This window comes from Corythoichthys intestinalis, chromosome 15 (genome assembly GCF_030265065.1).
Source record: "Corythoichthys intestinalis isolate RoL2023-P3 chromosome 15, ASM3026506v1, whole genome shotgun sequence".
Lineage (NCBI taxonomy): Eukaryota > Metazoa > Chordata > Actinopteri > Syngnathiformes > Syngnathidae > Corythoichthys > Corythoichthys intestinalis.
The window spans coordinates 49480251-49496232 of NC_080409.1; the positions used below are offsets into that span (position 1 = coordinate 49480251).

General features: G+C 38.3%; 1 protein-coding gene across 2 annotated transcripts in view; it reads right to left on the reverse strand.

Moving 5' to 3' along the window:
- Positions 1-15982, reverse strand: part of LOC130930729 (latent-transforming growth factor beta-binding protein 2-like) — a 309203-nt gene that overhangs the window by 241484 nt on the left and 51737 nt on the right. For both annotated transcript variants that reach the window (XM_057858789.1, XM_057858788.1), the window contains exon 3: positions 7245-7515. In XM_057858789.1, the coding sequence (XP_057714772.1) occupies positions 7245-7515 (271 nt within the window). The remainder of the gene's footprint in view (positions 1-7244; positions 7516-15982) is intronic.

Genomic DNA, 15982 nt, shown 5'->3' on the forward strand with positions numbered 1-15982 from the left:
TTTGTTGAATGAACATTTAAAGGGTACCACAGACTTAAAGACTTGTAAGCTCTAATAAGCCACAATTCCCGATCGATCGGGTCCGATCACGTCATTTTCAAAGTATCGGAATCGGCAAAAAAATATCGGACATGCCTTTTTTTTAATATATATATACTGTATATTTTTCAATTAAATCGTTTTCTAACTCTATCTAACGTTACAGACAAAATGTCTTATGCTCATCCAGAGTCTTTAGTTTTGGCCTAAAGTAGGGCTGTCAAATTTATCGTGTTAGCGGCGGTGATTAATTTTTTTATTTTTTATTATTCACGTTAAATTATTTTAACGCAATTAACGCATGCACCGCACGACCCACTCATGTATTGTCACATTCAATCTAAATGGCGCCGTTTTACCTATATATAGAGCTGCAAGGCAGTGTAAACTAAGTTGAGTGAATTTTGACAGCCATTGGAGCCTTTTTTTATATTGGCTAAAGCCTTAAAATCCCTCTCTCAACCATTAGAAACATCGTGGGAAGCAATGTGGGGAAGAAAGGTAGTAGTTGATCTTTTTCTTAACACCCTATGTTATTTCCCAACGCCGAGAAGATATATCAATTGGTGCCCCTACGCACAGTCATGGTTGCACTTCCCATCATGCATTTGGGCAGAACAGTTAAATGGCTACAGTATCATTTACTGAAAGCTCAACAAATACACTAGATGGCAATATTTAGTCAAAATATACAAAGTCACATTTATCCTTTAAGAATTACAAGTCTTTCTATCCGTGGATCCCTTTCACAGAAAGAATGTTAATAATGTAAATGCCATCTTGAGGATTTATTGTCATAATAAACAAATACAGTACTTATGTACTGTATGTTGAACGTATATATTCGTCCGAGTTTTATTCATTTTTTTTCTTAATGCATTGCCAAAATGTATATGATCGGGAAAAATTATCGGGAATGATTGGAATTGAATCGGGAGCAAAAAAAAAAGCAATCGGATCGGGAAATATCGGGATCGGCAGATACTCAAACAAACGATCGGGATCGGATCGGGAGCAAAAAAACATGATCGGAACAACCCTACATAAAATATTTGTTGCCTTCATTATAAGGCTTATATAAAGGGCTTTTAATTTTTTGCGGCTCCAAACATATTCGGGGTTGTTGTTTTTTTTTTTTGGGTCCAATATGGCTCTTCCAACATTTTGGCTTAGGGGGTGAGTAGGCAATCACTCCTTCCTTAATCACTCAACAGTTAAGTTGGTTTAGCGCCACCTTTAGACATTTTTGCAAAAATGTTGAATAAACTATTAGAGTAGTGAGGGTGCCATTAAGCCTGCTTGAGGGCATATAAGCAATGCTCAGGAAGCAGTCTGGGTTTGGGCCACGGTCCCAAACTTTAAAACTATTCAAAAAGCATTATCTGTTACAAATAATAAACGATTCACATTTTCCCAGAAACATTTGTTTGGAAGACAAAAAAAAACGTCCTGAATAATGAATACGTTTGTATCTATAATCGAACGATTAATCAGACTGGACTAAAACAGTCACACACATATATAAGCCAAGAAGCTATTAGGCCTGTCTGATTAGCAGTCTTTGGAGAATTAACTGAAAACGACATGTTCGTCAGGGCAATTACTAGTTGGATGGATTGTAGTTATTGTAAAATCAGGGGGGAAAAAACTGCAAATGTCAAACACTAAGAAAATATAATTGTCCCAGTCTTATTTTCTTAGAAAATAGCCTGTTTGATACTTCTGTCTTGTAACCCGTGTTATGTTTCCACATCTTAGGGATTTACCTTAATACTTCAAGTATGGAAGCAAATTCTTATCAGTCTTGACATTTGTTTTAAATAGTGTATATCAAAGATTAGGGGTTGAATCGAGTCATCTGGAATGATTTATTGCACGTGTAAACACGGGCACTTGAAGAGGAGTATAATTAAACCGTGGCTGTTTGTTCAAGAAAGTTAAAAAATGTTCTAATCGTGTGGTTTATATCTTTTTTTTTTTTTTTGGGTAGGGCCTCGCTGTATGACCGTAAATGTACTTTAAACAAACTGTTCTCAGGATTAGCCCAAAACACTCTCAAAATGGAATCAGAAAAAAATGCATAAATGTTTTTAGAGGAGGTAAATTTTTAGCATGAAGTAGATTTTAGCTCATGACTGAAAACAAAGGGAAGAAATGCAACAATGAGTTGAATTAGGTAGTGACTAGGGCTGCAGCTATCGAATATTTTAGTAATCGAGTACTCGACTGAAAATTCTATCGATTAATCGAGTAATCGGATAAAACATTTTTTTTTTTTTAGTTAAAGAGCAATTATACATATACATGAGAAAAAAAGACATTTAATCCAATATTGAACCATTTTCAGTCAATCAATGTCTTTATTTTTGATGTACATTGTTGAAAACAGCCAACAATTGCATCTAAGATGTGACTAGAAAAAAAAATGCACTGCTTTCACTCAAAAAACTTCTACACCTTATTATACAGTGCTGCTCAAAAGTTTGTGAACCCCCTCAACATTTTGGAATTTTCTATTATTTCAACCTGATTTCCTAATCAATCAATTCAGTAGTTTTTTTTTGTTTTTTTAACAGTTGTGTTGTCGAGACTAAATTAAAAAGAGTTTTCATCAACTGATGTAGGTGCAAAATTGAACTGTTTGGTCACAACCAAAACCACCATGTCTGGCGAAAAGTCAACACTGCATACCACCAAAAGAACCTTCTCCCAACAGTGAAGCATGGAGGTGGGAATGTCAAGATCTGGGCTTGCTTTTCATCCTCAGGACCTGGACAACTCCACATAGTCCAGGGAATCATGAATTCTGAGGAATATTGTCAAATCCTAGAACATAACCTGACGCCATCTGTTTTGAAGTTAAAGCTTGGCAGAAGGTGGATCATGCAACATGATAATGATCCAAAGCATTCCAGCAATACAACCAAGGAATGGCTGAAAAAGAAGAAGATTCGTGTTCTGGACTGGCCCAGTCAAAGTCCTGACCTAAATCCCATTGAAATGCTGTGGCGGGACCTGAAGCGAGCAGTTCATGCCAGACGCCCATCAAACCTCTCTCAACTGACTGCGTTCTGCAAGGAAGAATGGGCAAAAATCCCCCAAAGTAGATGTGAGAGGCTGATTAGTCACTACAGAAACCGTTTGGTTGAGGTAATCTCTGCAAAAGGAGGCGCAATATCCTATTAACTGAAGGGGTTCACATACTTTTGCACACATGATATCTGAGTTTTTCTTAAATCAACCACTTTTGTTAAATAAAGAATGACAATATAACTATTTCTTTTGTTTCAGTCCATTATTTGGAATGTCAGTATTGTGGATTTGGGTATAACTTAACATTTAATAAGGTTATTTTAGTTTTTTTTACAAAAAATCTGACCATCGCTGTGGGGTTCACAAACTTTCGAGCAGCACTGTATATAAAAAATAAAATAAATATTTCTTCCCTAAAAATGTAATTAGGCTTGATAACACACATCACTTGAAAGTAACGTGTTTTTCCCATGTGTTTAATTTAGTTCCATTTGTGTCAAGCTATTTTTAAGTTAAGTTTTAATTTAGTCCAAACCATAAGTAAGTACTGGTAGGATTTTGAGTTTTTGCAGTGTTCGAAATAAATGTATGATACCTGCTGTATTGGAGCACATTTATTCAGCAATGACTACTGAGTAAAAACTGACAGTTAGCTCTATTATGTTTTAATTTTACACCCTCATCACTCTACAGCGCTGTGTTTTTACAGATTAAATAAAGCCTGTATGCAAGACACGTTAGCCACGCATCGACAGTGGTCATAATCAATAGAAACTAAGCCCTCCGAAGGGCTAACGTTATGTGAGCATGTGACAGTAACGTTATATTTATTAGCGATGAGAAGTCTACTGCTTAAAGATGGCGGCTGTTTACTAACGCTGCCCAGACGCGGCCGAGTCTGTCATTTCGCATCTAGTCCTAAATGCATGCGATATCTATGAAATGCATCGGACACTACCTGCTACCAAACTAGCATCATGCAGGCGTAGTTTTTAGCAACGTCAGCGTAGTTTGTAGCGGCTGTCGGCAGCGTACTTTATTTATTTATTTATTTATTTATTTATTGTTATTGCTTCTTCCTCTACGCACGTGACATCAGCGCGTTGTCCCGCATTAAAAGTAGTCCGGTGTTCTGCCAAAATCTCCTACATCAGCGAAACGTCTACATTAGTCGAATTTGACACCCAAAGTACTACCATGCGCTCTAAACTTGTTTTGTTTTGACGCATACAGGCAGAACGTACTAAAAAATGCCTTAAGAAATTACTTAAATGTAGTTATATCAAATAAATACGCTATGTGACTAATGTGGTCAACTGCTTCAAAGCTAACACAAAAAAACACAATGGTTAAAAGTATGAGAGGGTAATACATGCAAATAGTTTTTTTGAGGCAATGAAAAGGTTCTAAAAAACTAAATAAAAACAAACATAGTGAGTACTCGCCACTTCTAACCAATGTGCGCATGCGTGCGGATGCTTACGCAAGCGCGCTGAGCATTGTGTAGCACGTTTCGCCGCCTAGTACGGAATGGCCGAACACCGGGCAAAACGGGATGCTTAGAGCTGGCAAAATTAAACGATTCCTCGAGGTGAATAAAATTACTCGGATCAGTTTTTAAACTCGAGTGACTCGAGTGGCTCTAGTATTCGTTTCAGCTCTAGTAGTGACCTTTGAGCATCAGATGTAAGCTAAAAAAAAAACAGTAGCTAAAATATCACAAGCCGGAAACAAGCATGCATTAACCCTCTCATGCAGGAATTTTTTTTTTCTTTCTTTTTTTACCCTTACAGGGCACTCACTTAACTCATTGGCTGGCATTGATGGTGCTAGAAGTCCAACCCATTTTGACTGGGAGGGGCAACTAGCACCTTCAACGGCACTGAAACATGAGCATTCTAGTGCTGCAACGATTAATCGATGAACTCGAGTATTCGATTAGAAAAAAAGATTTGAATTAAATTTTGCTGCTCGTTTAATTAAAATGACGTTGTAATGGTTTGCTTTGAGAGTGTTTGCATTTAGTTTTATTGATTTGGGTGGATACACTGCCCTCTAGTCTACCTCATTTCACATGGCTGAATCCAGCTGCTCCCTGTTATGACCAACATAAGCTAAGTTTTTGTTCGAGCTAATGATTTTTTAAAAATGCATTCGTAAATGAGTTCATAAGTGTATTTTGCCATTTTTGTGGGAATATGGGTCTGAACTATTTGTTAAGAGCATTGTAAAAAAATAACATTAGCATTTGATAGCATTTAAGCTAGCGGGCTTTTGCTATGTAACTTAGCCAATTGTTCTTTTGTTGTACATAGATTGTGATTTTTTATTTTTTTTATTTTTACACCGTTTGAGGCTCAGCTCAGGTATTTTAATTTTTTATGTTCCTTATCCGATTACTCGATTATTCGAACTAAATAGTTCATCGATTAATCGACTACTAAAATAATGGATATCTGCAGCCCTAGAGCATTCACAACCAGTCTTCGCAGTGTTTTTCAACCGGTGTGCCGTGGCACAATAGTGTGCCGTGGGAGATCGTCAGGTGTGCCGCGAGAAACTATCAAATGTCGCTTTTTTTTTTTTTTTAAGTCATCAGGCGGATTTGCAGTAAAAAGGAAGGAGTACGTAGAAGGTTCCGGTCGTGTGCAGATGAACGAGGTATTGCTCATGCTGTACTCAAGAGCTGCTCAGATTTCTAGCCATCAGCCATTGGGTTGGGCATCGAGCATCGATGGAAACTGGCTCTAACACTCCGATGCTCCCGGGACCGTTCGAATTTTTAAATTTCGATTCCATGTCTCGAAGCCCTGACTGCCAAGCGGAAAAAACATTTTCAAATTCAAAGACTGATATTTATGTACAAGTAAAAAAAAAAAAAATTTTTTTAAGCCCTAAAGCCCTGTGAGAAGTTTTTAATATAAACGATGCAATTTTTTTGACCCTGCCTCTTTTTTTTTTTTTTTTTTTTTTTTACCCTGCCTCTTAAAAGATTCGGAATCGAAAACATACAAACATACGGCTACAGTAGATATCATATATATGTAGAACTAGATGCACAATGACAGACGACGCTGGTGTTAGAACATGTATTATTGAACCGAGATGCAAAATGACAGACTTTTCAGCGTTACTAAACAGCCGCCATCTTAAAGCAGTACTAAAGCAGTGACTTCTCTAGAAGGCTCTGTTGTAGCGAACCTAATTAACTTTTTATCTAAAATACTCCTAAATTGGCAGAATCTTGTCTTGAATCTATCTTTAAAAGATGAAATAGTTTTAAAACTTTGGCAAAAGTAGACAGAAGGGAAATTATGGAATAACGGGAGCAATTTTAACAGCTATAACAGTTGATTCACAACATTAAATTAATTGAATGTAGTTTAAAGCTGCTGATACAGAATGGGGACTGGAGTATTTTATTTACTGTTATTTTTGTATATTTTTTGACTGTTATATGCTAACTTGATACTGAAATAGTAGTTTGGTTTAGCCCAAGAGGATTTTTGAACAACTTTGGAACTAATGTACAAAACATTTAAAAAATAAAAATAAAAATAAAAATATAAAAAAAAGGAGGGGGGTGCATCAATAATCGTTTTAATAATCGATTTGGAGCCTCTGAATCGTAATCGTAATCGAATCATTAGGTGCCCAAAGATTCCCTGCTCTAACCGCTAGCGTTTATCAAGTTAAACGATGATTGACAGATCTGTGCCTTTGAAGGCAGCGCTACCAAGCTTCTCTGGCAAGATCAAAACTTCAAACCTGTCAATCATTGTTAACTTTAACAAGCAAACTCCTGCTGACCAAGAAAAGCAGCAGTAGGGGCTGTAAATATACAGTATGTTTAAATAAAAAACACATATCATTTTCACCCAATTTTGATCCTCTGAAAAATGGCGCAATCAGCCTGATTTCCAAACATGTGATCTGATCAGGACATCCCTAGTCAAATTCATTTTAACTGACCGGGCTGGCAGTGAGTGATCATTTACAGTTAGCTGTCAAATGCTGCAAAGAGTCAATAACAGACAGCTTGTTGCAAAACAGCTAGCATTCAGTAGCTTACACAGCAAAAGTAATAGGGCTTTCTCCTTGCTCGGCCTGTCAGTAGAGACTTTTTTTGCTACAAACAAAACAGGTGGAAAGTCGCAGCTGGCATGACTTACGCAGTTTGGACCGGTTGCCTGGTGGTCGCAGGTCGCGGGGTCTGGACCTTGGCGCTATCAATGGCTTGCCTATCCGCGGGCCGTCTCCGCGGTTGGTCTCTTTGGAAAGGGTTGCTGCCCGGCTGCACACGCCTCAGAGACCCTCTGTCATGGATGTACACCTGCTCGGGGGCCACCTCTTCACAGCGGGGCCCCTGGAAACCCGAGCGGCAAACGCAGGTATGTGGCCGGCTGCAGGAACCGCGGTTCTGGCAGGGAGGCTGACAGTCGGCTGAGGAGAGAATACAGACAGAGATCAAGTTTTCAGCAGGTTATTCTAGAACATTTTTACTTCAATTGCATCAAAAATCAGTCGTAGTAATCAGGGGCGAAAGTGCTTAATTTGTATTTCATAAGGTGCCAGAACGCAAAGTACCATGACAGCGCAGGGATAACGAGATGGGCACAGGTCCCGGAACATACGCAAAAAATGAACACAACACCCAAATGCCCACTTGCCATGCTGTGGGACTTACAAGCCTCAATTTCAGATAATGTAAATGTTATGACAACCATTTACAATTATTTAGGCAATACTCTGCACTGCACAGGCAATTGCCCACATAACTACAGGTGGGACTTACAATACACAGTCAGCAATTAGTTTCTCAACAGGTCTAACCTGTAAAACAGCACAAAAAATCAGCGATTGCAAGAAATAACACAAACACAGTCTTTTGTGAGTTTTATCCCCCAAACCCTCCCCCCGTCTTCTCTAGCCCCAAACTTCCCACCGCCTTACAAATTGTGCAGCCCAAACCCGAATTTCCCATAAGGCTGTTGGTGGTCCAGACTAACTGCTAGCGCTGTAGCTGGGCCCCTGGCGCTGAACCTGACCAGCTGCTGCCACAGTAGCAGCCTCCTGCCCTGGCTTGGCTGGCTGTCCGTGAACCTGGCTAGCTGCTGCGGCGCTAGCCTCCTGCTGCACCTGGTCCTGCTCGTTAGCATGATCGCTGCAGCTGCCCTCATCACTGGTTGTTGCTTTTCTGACACGTTTTGAACTATCTTCCTTCTTTTAAAAAAAAAAAAAAAAAAAACAGTAAATGCAACTGTCTTTTTGGCATGTTGATATACCGTTTGATCCTGGCTACTTGCTCCTCAGATACCACAAATTTCAAAGTTTTTTTTTTTTTTTTTAATGTTAGGGGCATGATTTGTTGGTCTAGCTTTTCAGTGCATCGACAAATGTCTGACTCTTTCAAATGACGTTACATTTTTATAAAGAACATGCAATTCTTGGGATTTGTTCTGTAAATGAATTCATGCATATTATCATATTATTTTATACATTTTTTAAAAACTTTTGGTAACACTTTATAATAACTATCCGTTTTACTAGTTAATAGATCAAGGGTAACACTTTATAATAACTATCCATTTTACTAGTTAATAGATCATTAGTAAACTGTTGATAAATGATTTATTGTTGATTTGTGAAGTATTTGTTAACAGTTTGTTAAGCATTTACAGGGTGTTCCAATATGGTTGACCCCATTCTAAATGCCCATGCTAGTGGATGGATCTTAATAAAACAATATACACTTTATGTTGAAGGTCATAAGTTTTATTGGTTAACTATACAAAGAAAAGTACAAATATTTGTTGGTTCTATGGCAGATTTTCATAAATGTGCAACATGAGCACTGCCTGCAAAATGCCTTATCAAAATTCCTTTTCTTTTGAAGTGAACGGCATTTCTTAACCTGAAAAGATAGAAATGCCAAACGTTACACACAAAAACTTGAAAAATTTCTACACAAATTGTGTTTCAGGTTAAGAACACCCTGTAAATGCTTAACAAACTGTTAACAAATACTTCACAAATCAACAATAAATCATTTATCAACAGTTTACTAATGATCTATTAACTAGTAAAACTGATAGTTATTATAAAGTGTTACCATACTTTTTTATATTATTATTATTTTCTATACACGAGAGGTGCCGGATCTGCCATAATAAGTCCCAGGAGGCCAAAATAAAGAGGTGCCAGATCTTGCTCCGGCAGGATCCGGCACAAATGAACCCCTGGCAGAAGTCACTCATAGCAGGGGCTGCTGAGGATCTTTTTTAGTTTTTTCCCATCAAACAGCCATTTCGGTCAAAATTTGTCATGCTCGCATGTTTTTCCATAGATGAAGTGCACAATGGCAGTACACACACATGCTTGATTGTTTACATACTACTACTAGGCTACTACAAAGACAGTGTTCTATTTCACTTACAGTGTGTGTTGGGAGTTTTTATATTGGAAATAAAAGTGCCCGGGCATTATAATGCAAATCCCAGCAGATAGACGGCAAAATTACACAAATTCACATTTGAAAACTACAAGGTCCGTGAAACCCCCCTTTCACAACACTCAAATGAATTGCACACTAATGAGCAACAGCACTCTGCACGGCAGAAGCTCAACAGCAATGACAAATAATAATATGGCTACAATGCTAGCATGTTTTTCCTATTTGAAGACACCAAAGACAGATTTCCTTTCTGGACTCCACGGTCTAAATCTGCAGCTAACTTTTCCTTGCCAGTCACTATTATAGAACTATCATCATTGAATCGAATGTTATTTTATTTATTTACTTGTTTATTTTAACTTTATATGTATTTATATGTTTATTTTAGGGCTGTGAAATGATTAAAATTTTCAATCGAGTTAATCACAGCTTAAAAATTAATTAATCGTAATCAATCGCAATTCAAACCATCTATAAAATATGCCATATTTTTCTGTAAATTATTGTTGGAATGGAAAGATAAGAAACAAGACGGATATATACATTCAACATACTGTACATAAGTACTGTATTTGTTTATTGTAACAATAAATCCACAAGATTGCATTAATATTATCAACATTCTGTTAAAGCGGTCCATGGATAGAAAGACTTGTAGTTCTTAAAAGATAAATGTTAGTACAAGTTATACAAATTTTATATTAAAACTAGGGTTGTTCCGATCATGTTTTTTTGCTCCCGATCCAATCCCGATCGTTTTAGTTTGAGTATCTGCCGATCCCGATATTTCCCGATCCGATTGTTTTTTGTTCCCGATTCAATTCCAATCATTCCCGATAATTTTTCCCGATCATATACATTTTGGCAGCATTAAGAAAAAAAATGAATAAAACTCGGACGAATATATACATTCAACATACAGTACATAACTACTGTATTTGTTTATTATGACAATAAATCCTCAAGATGGCATTTACATGATTAACATTCTTTCTGTGAGAGGGATCCACGGATAGAAAGACTTGTAATTCTTAAAGGATAAATGTGACTTTGTATATTGTGACTAAATATTGCCATCTAGTGTATTTGTTGAGCTTTCAGTTAATGATACTGTAGCCATTTAACTGTTCTGCCTAAATGCATGATGGGAAGTGCAACCATGACTGTGCGTAGTGGCACCAATTGATATATCTTCTCTGCGTTGGGAAATAACATAGGGTGTTAAGAAAAAGATCAACCACTATCTTTCTTCCCCACATTGCTTCTCACGATATTTTTAATTGTTGAGAGAGGGATTTTAAGGCTTTAGCCAGTTAAAAAAAAGGCTCCAAAGAATGCCAAAATTCACTCCACTCATTTTACGCTGCCTTTTACCTCTATATATAGACAAAACCGCGCCGTTATAGATTGAACGCGACAATGCATGAGTGGGTCGTGCAGCGCATGCAGTAATTGCATTAAATATTTTAACGTGATTAATTTTTTAAAAATGAATTACCGCCGTTAACGCAATAAATTTGATAGCCCTATTTTAAGCCAAAACTAAAGACTCTGGATGAGTGGAAGCCATTTTGTCTGTAACGTTAAATACAATTAGAAAACAATTCAATTAAAAATATATATATATATATTTAAAAAAGGCATGTCCGATATTTTTTTTGCCGATTCCGATACTTTGAAAATGACGTGTTTGGACCCGATCGATCAGGAAACCCCTTTTAAGGTTTTTGTTTTAATAAAATTTGTAAAATTATCAAACAAAAACTAAACTAGTAGCTCGCCATTGTTGATGTCAATAATTACACAATGCTCAAGGTGCTGAAACCCATAAAATCAGTCGCACCCAAGCGCCAGCAGAGGGCAACAAAACACCAAAAAACACAAGTAACAAATGGACATGACACTATGCTGTCATTTTAATCTGTTCGAGCGGGGCATGTGCGTTAAATGCGTCAAATATTTTGACATGATTAACTTAAAAAATTAATTACCGCCCGTTAGCGCGATAATTTTGACAGCCCTAGATCTATAATTGCTCTTTACCTAAAAAAAAAAAAAATGCTTTAACCGATTACTCGATGAAGTTTTCAGTAGAATACTCCATTACTAAAATATTTGATGGCTGTAGCCCTATAGTAATGTCTCATCGTATTCTGTGAACAATTTCATTTTAAACATATTCAATCAAGAGGCTGTTAACTTAACTTCTGAACCTTTTCTCAACCTTTTATGCAGTCGCGAGCCTGCGGGGAAGCTGTCATGTTCAATTTCTTAAGCATAAGTGCGATCACCTACTTAGCCAGCTTCTGGCTAAGGTAAAGAGACTAATAAAGATTCATGGTTCTGTTTAGGGCAATAAGGAGTAATTTCGATTGTGGATTTGGTGGACGTATCTTCACTGCAAGTTAAATCGGATTGGGTTAAGTGACAGATTACAGTTTCCTTTTGTCTTTCCCAATTAGAACAATTTCGAATGGAGGTTTTGGTAAAGAGAAATCAGATATCCTCAGATCGAAATCAGACACTTTCAAAATGTAACCTCAAATCAGATACAGATCTGATATTTTACCAACACAACTCTATGTAAGTAAACCATATCCGGACGGCTGAGCGCAATGTAATGCTCAAGTCGCCTACACTTAAAACAACTCAACCACAGCGTTTAATATACTTATTCTCCGTAACCACGACTCTTTGTTGATGAGCAGAGTTTTCAGTCAAAGCAAACATTACAATTATAACGGATGGCGCAAAAAAAAAAAAACTGGCAAACAGTTGGAACTGGGCACTTAGACCTACGATATAAATCAAGTTTAAAACATTATATAAACTGAAGGTATGGGAAGAAAATTGAATCTAAACATAGCTGAAACTTTTTAATTTCAAAAACAAGCTCCATCTGAAAGGGATTACTGTACTCTGAAGATAAATGTCTGCATAATATTTATCAAATACATCGCACCGAGGTCACGTCGCGGCCATGGAAAAATAATCTGTGTCAGTGCGCCGACCCGCTTCCACATCCTCCCGTCGCGCTTCAGTCCTGAAAGCTCGACCGAATGCCATTTAAGTAAACAGACTCTCCATCTTCTGACACATAGGTTTTTAATAGAGGATGCTTAAGGGGATTTATGACATTGTCCTTTTCCCGGTAAATCAGGCCACAAAGCAAAGAGCAGCACTCTGTCAACACGACGATGGAATGCTATTGACATAGACGCCGTGGATACTGACAGATCGCAGGCTGAAACACTAGCGCAGCTCCTGGAATTGGAAAAAAAGCACAACTGCCTCCTTACCTGCCATGTACTTCCTATTATAGCCATAATTCTCTCATTCCCAGAGCCGTCTTTATATTTTGTTTTTCACACTAAGTAAGGCCCGCTGGACGCATAAAATGTTTTTTTTTCCCAATAATCATAACAGATATCATGTCAATGCACCTGGAAAGACAAACGAATGTCTTTGTTTAGGTTTTTATCACCATGAATGGTAATCGAAAGAGCAGCACATTATGCGAAGTCATGGTGTGATGTGACGACATAAAATAAACACACTGTGGATTAAATATCACACTCTCTTGAGTTTTGCGGTGAAGCCAAACCGATTCATTCAGGCCAGAGGTCCCCAAACTTTTTCCTGTGAGGGCCACATAACTTTTCCCTTCTATGATGAGGGACCGGGGTCAGTTTGTAACAGAAAAGGTGTGACGATTGCAGGAGTGCCTCAATGTAACAAGTGTTTTTCAGAAAGCCACAATCAAATAACCCTTTCTGGATCCTTCACGGAACAAAAGTAAATTAATTTTTTTTTTCTAAATAATATACCGTAATTTTTGGACTACAAGCCGCTACCTTTTTCCTCCATTTTGAATCCTGTGGCTTATAGACCCCACTCACATGACGTCACAACCACGCCTCCGCGCCATATTGTCCGTCAGCTCGTAGTGTTTACGCATTACCGCTACGTAAATTCCTCCTATTATGGCGTGTTTTTCAGCTCGTTAACATTAATAATCAAAATGGTGACGGTGTGTGTGGCGGTTGGTTGCAGGAACAGAGAAGATAGACGGAGAGACTTGAAGTTCTACCGTATTCCGAGAGACCCGGAGAGGAGAGCGAGATGGACTGCTGCAATTCGACGAGAAAACTGGGCACCAAACGATCACCGCAGATTATGTAGTAGTCATTTTATATCTGTTAAGATGCATTTAATATATATTTAGAGGGTTTTGGGCTGACAACCACAATTAAGATCATTGCGAGGCTAATCGCCGACAACATACAGTTTCAAATTCAAGATGCTTATTTCTTCCGCCATCATTATTTTTGAATAATATTTAGCTGGTACCAAGTGAAAGAAGCTGGCCTCGTCTCCGGATCATCAGTTGAACAGCGGTGTCCAAACTTTTTGCAAAGCGGGCCAGATTTGGTGTGGTAAAAATGTGGGGGGCTACCTGGGCTGATTTACGTAGAACAATATATTTAAACAAATTTTAGCAAGCCCTTCTGTGTGTCACATTTGCTTTATTATTATTTTTTTTTATTCATAATTTCAGCAATCTCGCCTTTGTGGCGTTCTTTTTCAACACTCGGGCTCTTGCGAAATACTACTGCTGTGAAATTAAACTAGCTTCAAGTTGCTATAATTTCTCGCTGCGTATCTTCCCTGTAATGTTGTACATGTCAGCGTGTCTTGTTTGGTAATATCGCGTCACATCGAACTCTTTGAAAACAGCGACTGTTTCTTTGCACATGAGGCAGACACAGTTGTTGCGTATTTTATTGAAGAAATAGTCCAATATCCACCTATCCTTGAAGCATCGGCCATCGCAGTCAACTTTTTTTTTTAATTGATTGTCGCCATTTTAGAAAATTGGAAGTAAAGGGTCACACGGGGTAATGTTGCTTAGAGTGCTGCTGTTAAAGTTTTTCAAACTTTCGTGAGAATAGGCTGAGTTTCTGTGGACAAGATAGTTGTAGATATCAGGGTAGCAGATGTCAGGCAGAGACGGCGAAGACAGCGGGTCGAAAAATATCGATTTAGGCATCATATATAAATCTGGCGAATGGCTAGACTGAAGCTTTTCCACATAACTCCTTTTATGCAACGTATCCAATGAGTTTACAGCGTCTGAAAGCACCGGGGCTTCCATGAATTGCACTATAAATTGCACGACAAATTGAAACCATTGAGAATACGGATAAACAATGACGGACAATATGGCGGCCGGATACAGCGACATGTCATTGTGTGACGTTGGTGAGTGGGGTCTATAGTCCAGCGCGGCTTATTTGTTCTTTTTTTTTAGTTAATAGGTAACACTTTATTTGACAGCGGCGTCATAACACTGTCATAAGACCGTCATAATTATTACATGACAATATCATGGGCATTACTGAATGCCTGTGTCATTAAGTGTAATCCGATTTTATATCATCAAGCTGCTTGGCAATTGCCCCGTAACCCTGTCCAGCCTTGTAGAGATCTACAATTCTGTCTCTGGTGTCTTTGGGCAATCTTTGGTCTTGACCATGTTAGGAATTGGAGTATTCCTGATCTTATGGGGGTGTACAGGTTTTTATATTAGAGATATCCAGATCCGATATTTGGATCGGATTGGACGCCGATATGGGCAAAAAAATGCGCATCGGTATCGGATCGGCCGACACGGAAAATTTTCGATCCAGACTTCCGATCCAATTTTTTTTTTTTTAAGTCCGGTCCGGGTTTTCCAGCGCACCGATTTACATAATCCATTCCCGTTTTTGCTTCGGTTTCCCTAAAATCCGGTCCGCATTTCACGGCACACCTTCAACACACTACATTACTGTCTTCCAATTTACCGAGAGACTTTATCGGTAAAAATGTCAGCTGTGTGGGATCATTTCACCTTAAAGGACGACAAAGACGAAGAGGCAGAGTGCAACATATGCCACCATAAAGTCAAGCGTGGTGGTAAAGCTGCAACAAGTTTTAATACAAACAACCTAATCAAGCATTTAGCGACAAACAATATAAGAAGTATGTTAAGAAAACCGAAGACAAAAAGAAAGGTCCTACGCATCTAACACTGGCAGAAACTTTTGCTATGCGTGACAAACTGGCACTCGACAGTCCCAAAGCCCAGGGAATAAGAGTCATTGCTGAAGAATTCATTCTGGATGACGAGCCATTATCTCTCGTGAGTAAAGACGCACCATCCAACACTTAGAACCACGGTACAACATGCCCAGCCGTCATTACATCCTTGAGCGATTCGTCCGTGGAAGATTCGAGAACGATTCACAAACATCCAAATTCCGATTATTGAAATATGTCAAGTAAAGCGGAACTAATAAACAGCGCGGTCTTCGGGACGCAATGAGAAACGGACCGCATTGCGTCCCGAGAGTAAACATCATGCTTGTCATAGACCCGGGTAATGCCAATGCTCGACTCACGGCTTTAGCTCAA